This window comes from Prunus persica, chromosome G3, assembly GCF_000346465.2.
Source record: "Prunus persica cultivar Lovell chromosome G3, Prunus_persica_NCBIv2, whole genome shotgun sequence".
Lineage (NCBI taxonomy): Eukaryota > Viridiplantae > Streptophyta > Magnoliopsida > Rosales > Rosaceae > Prunus > Prunus persica.
In genome coordinates, this window is record NC_034011.1 from 5,510,812 (window position 1) to 5,521,631 (window position 10,820).

The 10,820-nt window shown below is 34.8% G+C and overlaps 1 protein-coding gene across 1 annotated transcript; it reads right to left on the minus strand.

The window, feature by feature from the left end:
• On the minus strand, window positions 497-9,225 carry LOC18782057 (cyclin-A2-4). The gene is made up of 12 exons (XM_007215225.2): window positions 8,404-9,225; window positions 6,620-6,974; window positions 5,960-6,215; window positions 5,102-5,238; window positions 3,989-4,081; window positions 3,002-3,135; window positions 2,175-2,250; window positions 1,621-1,697; window positions 1,502-1,535; window positions 1,238-1,387; window positions 1,015-1,149; window positions 497-887 (listed from the first exon to the last, which is right to left on the minus strand). The coding sequence occupies exons 2-12, from the start codon at window positions 6,926-6,928 to the stop codon at window positions 834-836; spliced, it is 1,455 nt and encodes a 484-aa protein (XP_007215287.1). The 5' UTR covers window positions 6,929-6,974; window positions 8,404-9,225; the 3' UTR covers window positions 497-833.

Below are 10,820 nucleotides of genomic sequence, written 5' to 3' on the forward strand. Positions count from 1 at the left end.
AAGGGTAGGTTTCGACCTAAATGGATATCATATAGTCAGAAACCCAACATTTGGCAACCTTATTATTACAGATTTTCGAAATGAAACCTTGATCTAGTTTGGTTATCTGCGACATAGTGTCTCTTGGTTGCAGGCTACTCGCAATGTTTTTGTTCAGCTCGTTCTTATAGCGGAAGGTTGAGTACTTCATGGAGGCCTGATTTGGGTGGTTATGTCATTTCACGTAGTACTGTTCTTAATCACTCTTAAGGCAAAGCTTAAGCATGTTTTCGAAGAAGCGTATCTCTCACAAGTCTGTAAGTAGCCAAGTACCTTCTTTTTTTTGGGGGGTAAGGAGCACTAATTAAGGGGAAAAAAAAAGGGCAATGGAAAACGAGAAGAAACTTAAAGTTCATAAGAAGAGTAATGAGCCACAATCACAAGACGACTGCAAATAAATTTGATTCATTAGATTAAAAGCTTTGCCTGGAAAAAGTTACATTTCACTCATTACAACTTAATTAAATTGTGGTCAAGGCCTGATTAAGAGCTAGTTTAAACTGAACAACATAATGACTATTAACAATTCATGTAACCAAGTTTAATACTTAAGTGGCCAGACATCCCTAGGTCAATTTTACAAAGACACAGGTTGGATCAAGCACAAAACCAGGTCAGAAAATCTATAAACAAGAATTAAGAAATTGGACAAAATGAATATAAATGGAATGGAGACAGGATTAAGATGGCACATCAAGTACAACCTCATGGAGTGATTGACAAAATCCAGAGGTAACTTCTGTCCGGAAAGTGTACAAGTCTCAGTCTCTGTTAGCTGTCACTTGAAATCATCTTCAAAATAGTGTTTCAAGGAGTTTTGGGGATGACAAACCCGCTACGGATTTAAACTGCCACAACGAAAACCACCTCATTAATAGAAAATTCAGTGTCCCAGTTGTGGTATAATGAAAAAATTCTACTGATTTTAGAAAGGTTTATAGTAAACAGTTTCTTTATACTCTTGCTCTTTGATACCTTTTGGTGCCTATACTTCATGCGTACAGCACTCAGAGGACAACCATTGGTGTTCAACTGTAAATCTTGCAGAGCAAGAACTGTGATCTTCAAATCCAATGGCGTGTAACGGGTATAGTGTTCTAGTATTGGATTCTGTTAGAGTTACAACTGAAGTCATATTTCCAGTATATAATCAACATGCAGAAGAAAATAATGAAACGCCAAGGAAGAAAAGACAAACCCATGGATGGCTGGACTGATCTAAGGTCCATTTGGAAAGAAAAACAGCTGATGCAGCAATGACGGAAGGAAGGAAATTCAAGAAGCTATAGTCAACCAAAGTTAGTTCAGCAAGATAATTGGCCAAGTACTCCAGTTCAAGGCTAGGAGTCTGCAAAAATTTTGTTATTACATATGTAAGTCGTTCTTCAAACCGAAGGTCAAAACAAAAAGAGCATGGTATCTGCAAACCAAGGCCAAAAGCAACTTTAACTAATCAAGTTACCTTATAAGAAGCTTGTGCTGCTCGAAGAAATCTCCTGAAAATGAAGGCGCATTAGCAATATTCAATAGCATATTGAAACTATCAATAAAGGAAACTGATACCATATAGGCAAGATGTACCTGAGGAAAGTTTTAGTTGTTGGTGCAAAAAGTTGAAACCCAAAATACTTCAATACTTGACTCTCCATTTTCAATACCTGCCATTTTTATTTATTCAGGAAGGCAATAAAAAGAATTTTAACAGGCAAGAATAAATTGGAACCTTAAGGATGTCACTAACATACACATACAAGTCCTGCCTCAGGTTTCCAGTTTTCAGTAGAGAGAGAGAGAGAGAGAGAGAGAGAGAGAGAGAAAGGAGCGCAGTTAAAGATTTTTTTTCATAAACTTCAGACCCATGACACGGAAATAAAAGGCATCCTGCCTTCTTTGTATTTATAACAGGGAGACAAAAGAACTCTTAAAATGAAATTACTCGCTTTGAAGTCGTAAACTCCTCATTTTCATTTCATCTATTTATGTGCAGAGGCAGGCATCATACTAGTTTAGGAGCATCCCCTAGCAAGCATGCACTTACTTAGAACTCACATGGCTAACTCTTAAGATTTTTCTCATCAGTATCTAAACTCATAGTAATCTAACCAGTATTGGAATAAGAACGGGCAATCACATACCTCCTCTTTCGAGTAAGTGTTGTCTGTCATGAAACAAAGTTCTTCCACACGCGGTGCACAAATTTCTTCATATTTCCTTAAAAATAATAAACAGAGAAGACAACCACATTAGCAATCACATTAAACAACATTCTGATAGATACTATGTTCTGTAAAATGCATTTGAATGAACCCTTGAAACTTCTAACTTTACAATCACTTGCAAGAGATTCATAACTGAATTAAATTTATCGGATCCTAATACAGTCTTTAAATCTTCAACAATTAAAGATTAATCTTATTGTGCCGGTAAACTCAGATGATGTCCATATTAGACAATAATGTGGTCTTTTGGTAAAGGTTTCTTCTTCCCCATTTAATGGTCCTTGATCGAAAGGAAACAGGCAATATTGAAGAAACTAATCTGCAATTTAAGGTGATACTATATTAATGAATATTGTTCAAAATTGCACTAGCCAAGTCAATTGTTGCCCAAATGTGTCCACGCCAAGCATATTCCGTTGATAAAGCATGTTGGGCAATTTCAATACAAATTTCTTCTGACTTCTGGGTGACCAAGGATCCAAAGAAAACCAACAACGTTGTACATTCACTTCTCAACATCAAACAGCGACAGACAATATTGGACTTATTTATGTTTCCATCTTTTCAACTGCTAAGATCCGGACTTACCCATAACAGTGATATTGCATCAAATAAAATCACTATTATCAAGAGAATTCGCCTTATCCATAGTTTTGACAACTAAAATACCCTGTTAATAGCTCTACATCATAAGTTCTAATCAAGCAATGCAGTTACCCCCTACTACAGGTATGAAAGCTTACGAGGCAATTAGCATGCAAGTGATGCCAAGCAATTGAAGTCTAGTCCTTTCAGTGTAATTATGACAGAGAAACCAATCGATGAGATAGACTGTGAGGTAAAGCGTATCTGCCACCAACTTATATTCCTCTGACACCTGAAACCAAAGATTATTTGGATCAAATTACTTCTATTAGTATTCACACGTTTTATATAAAACACAATAGAGCATTTCATCATTGAACGGAAAAATAAGAAGCGTCACTGTGTACAGCTCTTCTTTAGATATAAGACTTATTGTGCAAGTTGTATATAAATGTGATTGAGCAAATCATCAGTGAAGAAAAATTACAATATAAAACCGAGACAAAACAATCTTAGAAGCAGGATAGCAATATCAGTTAAAAGTCTAAACGTGCCATCTCATTTAATGCTGAACATTTCATAACATGATTCTAAAAGTGAAATCATAGGCATTGTAAGGGATGTTTAACTTCACATTATAGGACAAAAACCAGCCATAATTTAAAAAAGACTGTTAGAAAACAGTCCTCAGTTACCTTCCAGTATTTCATTAGACAATTATTGAGCCAAAAACTTGCAGTATATGCCAGGGAACTTGTTTCTTTTCATTATACAACTATTAGGGTTATCCTTGATAAATCAAGAGGAAGAGTGACATAAATGCCATTGATATAATACTAGCATATGTTCATACCATTCTGATAAAGACACAATGTGGGGCAAATTCCGGAGCAAGATGCGAAGTTTTGACCAAGATTAACTTGCATTGTATGAAGATTGAAATTCACAGTTCAATCCATAAAGATGAATTTGAAATATCCAATATGAATATATTCTACATGGTACAAAACGACAGGAATATCCTCACTAATATAAAGGGACATCACATAGCTACATAAACTACAACCTATATTTTCCCACTTAATCAGATACATGAGCTATGTGACTATGAAATTAGAACTAATAGGTAAAGGAACCATGCAAACCTCTACAAGCCAATCAATTAAAATCCCTCTCATACTTTTGGTGATATCTTGCTGTATTGTTTCCATAAAAGTAGCATTTGGCCTTCGGTCAAGCTGTCAAAACAAAATTTTGTAGCCAATTGTCACACAAAGGAACAGAGGATAGAAAGATGAAAGCTCATAGTTTAGAAACCTGAAGTAGGAACCAGCACTGATTGCACTCTCTGTGCTGGAAACAAAATGAGTGCAAAAAGAATAGGTTTTTTATTTTTGCTTGCACAAGGAATAGCACGACCATATAGCTGTGTAGCTTAGTATCACATTATCATTCACTATCAAGCAATGAGTTATGTTTTTAATTAGTAAAAACTCATGACAGACAAGTATGCATACCAGAACAACAGCATCATATGAGAAAAAGCTTGGACAGACCAGAAAAAGAGTAGCCTCAAAATGGAATCCTTTACGAGAATACTTTGTTCCTTTATAAAGATGAGATATATACAAGTTCACTTCCGGATACAGCTTAATAAAGGCAGTCCATCTGAGTAATTATCAGACTTGGACATAAGAAACAGAAATTTGTTATACATGTTTTTGGTATTAAAGATGTAGTTGCAACCCGTGCCACTTGAATGCACCATGGTCACTTCCAACAGCATCTAACATAGTATTCATTTGTTATTTAAAGTTTTTATAAGAATCCAGTCATGTCCCTTTTGCATCTGTAGGACAGTATGGAAAGAAACAAGTTCTAACATTCTTTATGGCTGATCAGTCACAAAAATAAAAAGGCTGGAAGAAGAAAAACGGTTTTAACCTTTACTAGACATTCCTCTAAACAAAATAATGTTGTCATGGATAGAGAAGGCTGAATAAAAGTATTTATACAACATATCGGGAATCATAAATCAGATATTCAGATGCCTCTTAATTTGCACTACATCATTGTGATTTGAGGTAGTTATGCTTGTTAAACTAGACAATTCAATACACATCATCATCTTGTCCATTACTGAGTAGCACTGGTATCTAACTGATTAATTATACACTGTAATGTATAGCAATACGAAAATACTGGTGCTACTAGAAAGGAACTTCTATACATATTAAATAACGTCAAACAGCACAAACCTCTGCAACACGTAAATGGTTGTAGATATCAGGGGCATAGAGGCTACACAATTGAGGATCCTTGTAATCTGCATCAATGTTAACAATATGTTGGTTGCTCGATGGAACCATGTCTGCTGAAAGGCTAGCATCATGCGCTGCACAATTTAATACTAAAGGTCACAAACTACTGCATACTAAAGCCACAGAAAATCCTTAAAAGAAACATTAGCATTTGGCATCCAGCACTCAAAGTAGGTAAGAAAAGCGTTGCATTGCAATGGCATTGATCAACTGTCTTAAGTTAGGACACGGTGAAGCATAGTATTAGAAGAGGAAAAGATTTTCAGAATGCTCATTTTGGAATCATGTTGGAACCCAAATAGTTTAATATGATTTTCACAGACTATTTCTGTCCTCTCATAAATCTTCAGCTTGTACTTTAGTGAAACCAAGTCAGCTATAGTTTTCATGAATCGTCTGCATTTGTTTAAGCTTTTAGAGTTGGATTTGAATTTACTGTAAACATATGATACGTTATTCACGTCAGTACTGCATATGGCCTCATTGCTGATAGGAGAAACAACCAGATATTTGAACCCCTCAGATTAAACCTTCTAAGCTCATATCGCCATTGAGCTCTGCACTACATAAGAACCACTGAATTATGGTAATCAGAACATTGAATTTCACTCATGATGTTTCTTAGCCTATTATCCTTTGTACATTATGGGTAGGTAGAATGGAAAAGTGGACAAAGCTAAGGGTGGACATATTTCATTCCTCAAAGCTGCCATACATTGATATACAAGCTCCTATCTCTCATTTCAACTCGAGCTTGTATGATGTTTGGAAGAGAGAACTAAAGAAATGGCAAACCTTTATTTGAAGGGCTTTGGACTTTTGAAGCCACTCTAGATCCAGAACTCTGATTTTCTGACTGACGAACATCTTTCACATCCTTAGTTGACCACATAAGCATGTTTCCATCTTCCAAATTAATTGAATGTAAGTCGGATGTTAGTTCTGGTTTTATAATTCCCTGCACAGCCTCCGTTTTTGAATCTAGCGCAACGGAAGGGACCATTTTTGTCAGCTTTGCCTGACCCTTTTTAGCTGGCTTGCTGTTCTTAACCTGCATTCGGCAAAATAAGAGGCAGAATTCAGAATCTTGAGGGATAAAAAGAAAGTAAAGCTTTCATGACTATATATATATATATATATATATATATATATATATATATATATATATACATCTACATATATATATTACGTATTATATACACACATGTAATCCTCACTAGACCTTGGTACAAGGAAGACACTGAACAGTGGAAATTATATCTGTGGAAACAATCCTTCCCTCAGTCTTAATCATGTTATGAACAATCAAAAGAATTGCAAACTATCTCTTTCCCTCAGTCTTCTAAATTTGCTTAACATTCAGGCAACTAATCTTAGCAGTACATCTGCATAAACCAAGCGTATTATTGTATTTGCACAACATTTATGAACAAATCTAACTAACAGCACATTGACCTGAATTTTAGTTGCATTGAAGCAGCTCCCGTACGAAGGTTTACAGCAAGCATTGGTCACATCCTGAAGCACAGCCCTCCTCTTACGTTGCATACATGCATTACCAGCAGCTTTTGTACTGTTCTCATCCGTGGCAGCTCTTTTTGGATTTGTTCGCACAGCCTGCTTCTGGCTCTGTTGTGTGGGTGGTTTTATTGGGGGCATTTGTCCAGATGTATGAAGTGAAGCAGCTCGAGCACGTGTTATTCTTCCAGGAAGCTCTCTAACATTGGAGGTGACCATATTTTCTCTCTTCATGTTTGCAGACATGAGAGACAAGCAGAACACCACATCAAATCGAACCAGTCAATGTGACCTGCAACAAAACCAAGGCCAAGTAAATTCAAGAAGAAGCTGCATAATTAGTAAGCATCTATAGATATACAGATCAAGAAATCGGGAAATATGGCTTTTCTAAGAAGATCTCCGGGTATGTTGTAAATTGTAATGCAACTTCAAACTGAGGCCCCCCGTGTAATTGAAAACCATGATAAACATGTAAAATTGTAAATGGACTGAGCACCTTTTTTAGTGCAGTTGAACAGTACACTATGATGGTGGATATAAAGTTACTCATAGAAAACTGTATGGACTTTGAAATCTGATAGACAGACGAAATAATGTTATTCATATAGTACACAAGATCGCATCTATAACTGGCTATAAGAAATATTTGAATGATCAGTAGAAGTCAAGTCCCAAATAATCTTTCTGAGCAAACTCCCAAAGTACCAAATTACATGGAGAATCATTAAATTGACCATATTTGTCATAATAAAGATCAATGGAAAAGACTTGCTTCAGCTTATACCCAAATTTCTATTCAAATGATAGACATGTTCAGAAAAATCTGCAAAATTTTCATGTCGAAGTGGGCTCATTTCAAGATGTTTTGAAAATACAGAAAAGTTGATGTTCAATGGATATCATAAAGAAGAAGAAAAAATTGCCGATGGTAAGTTCAAAGGGTGGCAGCAGCTGTAAAGTAAAATAAAATATTTTCTTAACACCCGATTTTTTGGTAATTCATTCAGACTAGTAGTACATTGGCCACACTAATCAAGCTATGAATTGTAAGGGAAATCCAGGGAAAAGCATGAAGACATAGCCAAAAAATGTCAAACCCTCAAAATCGTTTCTGAGAAAACAAACTAGAATTTAAAAGTTTCAAATTCTAGCTACTCAGATCAGATGAAAGTGGGACCAAAAGTCATCCAAGGACTCAAAAACTGAGCTCGTTTTCTTTACCCACAAATTCTCAGCAATCAAACAAAAGCATCAAGCTGAGCTCTTCTGGGTAAAAATCATTTTTGCTTTGAGCCCCTTTTTTGAAAATTCAGAATCTCCAAATTGAACACAGAAATTTGAGACCTTGACATGTTTGATCCCCAATAAAATGGGAGAAGACAAAAGGAAATACGACCTACTTTGGAAATTTTTCATTTTGAGGAAGAAGAAGAAGAACCAAAATAAAAGTAGAGAAATCCAGCTTCAGTTAAAGTGGAGCTTTTTTCATTATCATTCAAATATTCACCCAAAAAGATAAAGAAAGATTCTTGAAAACTTATCCATTTCCTTTTTCTTTCCCATATTTTCTCATTAACCAAGCATACATTGGTACACAGAGCCATGTCAAACGACCCAAACGTTGAAGAATTTCAAAAATAGCAACAAAACCCATGAACCCTAATCGATTTGTCACTAGAACGAAACCAAAAAAATTAAAAAAGCGCATGATTACATACGCAGATTGTGATGCGTATAGACGCACACATTGCATTGTTGGGCTGAAAGATTGTCCTGAATCTCTCTCCTCCAAGCTCCAAGACCTCCAGATATAGGAGGTGAGAGAAGAGCTCTGTGAGCTTAGAGAGAGAGAGAGAGAGAGAGAGAGGGGGGGGGGAAGTGTGAGCGAGCGGGATGGGCCACAATTTGAAACTCTGACACAGAAAAGCAGTGAAAGGTTGTTGCTTGGTTAATGTTAATGGAAAATTAAAATGGAAATGAAAAACTGATTTAATAATAAATATAAAATTAATAGCTTTTTTGTAATGGTGTTGACTGTTTGACTAGGAAAGGTAAAAAGACAGTTCATTGATTTGCTGTTGGCTTTGTTTAATTTATTTTTATTTTTATTTTTGGATTGAATTGACCGTGAAATCTGGTAGCTTTTTGAGGTTTTCAAATTATATTTACTGTTTTTGTTTTATTTTTATTTATTTATTTTGTTTTGGTAAATTGGAAGATACATTTTCAACTTTGGTAAAGTTTGACTTGTTCCTTTGTATTTGGGGTTTGAAGGGAGTTTTTGGTCATTGTGAGGTCTGAGGAGAGGGTTTGGGTTTGTCTGTTGCCTCGTTTTGCTTGGCACGTTGCATGGAGGATTACTTGAAATTCCTATAATGCCCTTGGTAGACCAAATCTTCTGCTTCGGCATGAAAATTTTGTTAGGATTTTATTATCCGTTGCAATGCAGCCGATAAATGATTTGAATCTTACACCAATTAAGAGCTCACAATTTGTGTTTAATAAATTTTTTAAAATTAGATACATTTGTTGGTTCATTCTAAAAGGAAAAGATTTGCTTTAATATTTCTGGAAAGATTTGATAGGCAAATGCAGCCATTCTCTTCTCAACCTCAAGTTTCAAAATTAAAACAAAAAGACATATGCTCAAGTTCAGAAAAGTACGAATTTTCGAATCTCTCATCCTGCTTGATAAAGAAAAAATGAATGTGTGGTCTGTATTACCCAATCAACTACTTTTCAAGCATCTTTTATAAGTCGGTTCATTTATGTATTACTCAATCAACTACTTTTCAAGCATCTTCTATTTTGCATACTTAGGTTAGGTCAGTTGGCCAGGGCAGTAAGTCCGCACCCTTACACTCGAGTTCAAGTCTCCTTCCTCATAGATTAGATTAATTTAGAGTAATTAAACTATCGTTTGTATTAATAAATAATAATAAAAAGTTAACTTTATTTAAACCATCTCATCTTAATTACTAATATGCAAACCCAACAATTTCTGAATAAGCCATAACCCATTGTCACATACTTCTTTTTCTTAACACACTCTATAACAATACTCAAACCCTAGATTAGATTTGTCAAACAATTTAGACGCATATCATTTAGATTTCATGTTTATCTCTCATTAAACATATCATTTGCCAATGGGGTATAACCAGTGAAAAAGGACCTTGTCAGATTCGAACCCTCATGGCATCTTAGTTTTGTGTGTGTGTGTGTGAGAGAGAAATTCCCCTCCCTTTTAGTTTAGACTTTCGTTTGTACTAAAAAAAACCGTTTATCTTTCATTACTTGAAAGTTTCAACTTTTTGTAGCTTAATTGCTTGAAAATTTCATAAAGCATTCAAATTTAAAGTTAGCTTGTTTAGATTCAAGGATATTGAGAATGTGAGAAAGTGTAGGAAATTATTTTTTATGGTGTATTATTTAAGTTTGTTTATCCTTTAGAATCTACGACTGGCAACGACCAAATAAAAAAAGACTCCACAATTTGTATATTTTTATATTTGAGGGGACGAGATCCCCCACCCAAAACATGCACTTCGGATCTACTGTGTATAAGAAAATGAGACTTCTTAATCTTATGTCTAGGCTTAAAAGTTGAGACTAATCCAAATTTCCCTTACCCTTAAACAATAACAATAATTAAAAATCTGAATGGTCTTTGTTTACATTTGTTGAATAAGAAAATAACAAAAAGCAAAATTAGGATGTTCCACAATTAACATCAAAACAACCAATTTTTCCTTTAAAAAAGAATAAAACAAAGTCAAAATAAAGAAAGAAAAAAGACACCCCACCAAAGGAGGTGCTCTAAAATATTTATATATAAAACTTGGCGCCCTCTAAGATATATATATATATATATATATATATATCAACTCATTTAACTTGAATAAATATATGCAGTTATTCTCTTATACGAATATTCGCACGTTATTAGCGGATATCATTATAAATACGGAGAAAAATATGAAGTAATAAAAAAAAATACATAACATTTATACAGTAATAATGTTCAAACGTGACAAATTTCTGTATATATATTCAAGTGAAAAAAATACAAGTTTTTCGTAGATTGCCTCATTAGTTATTTTGACTACCATAATCCAATACACATTTGTAGCAA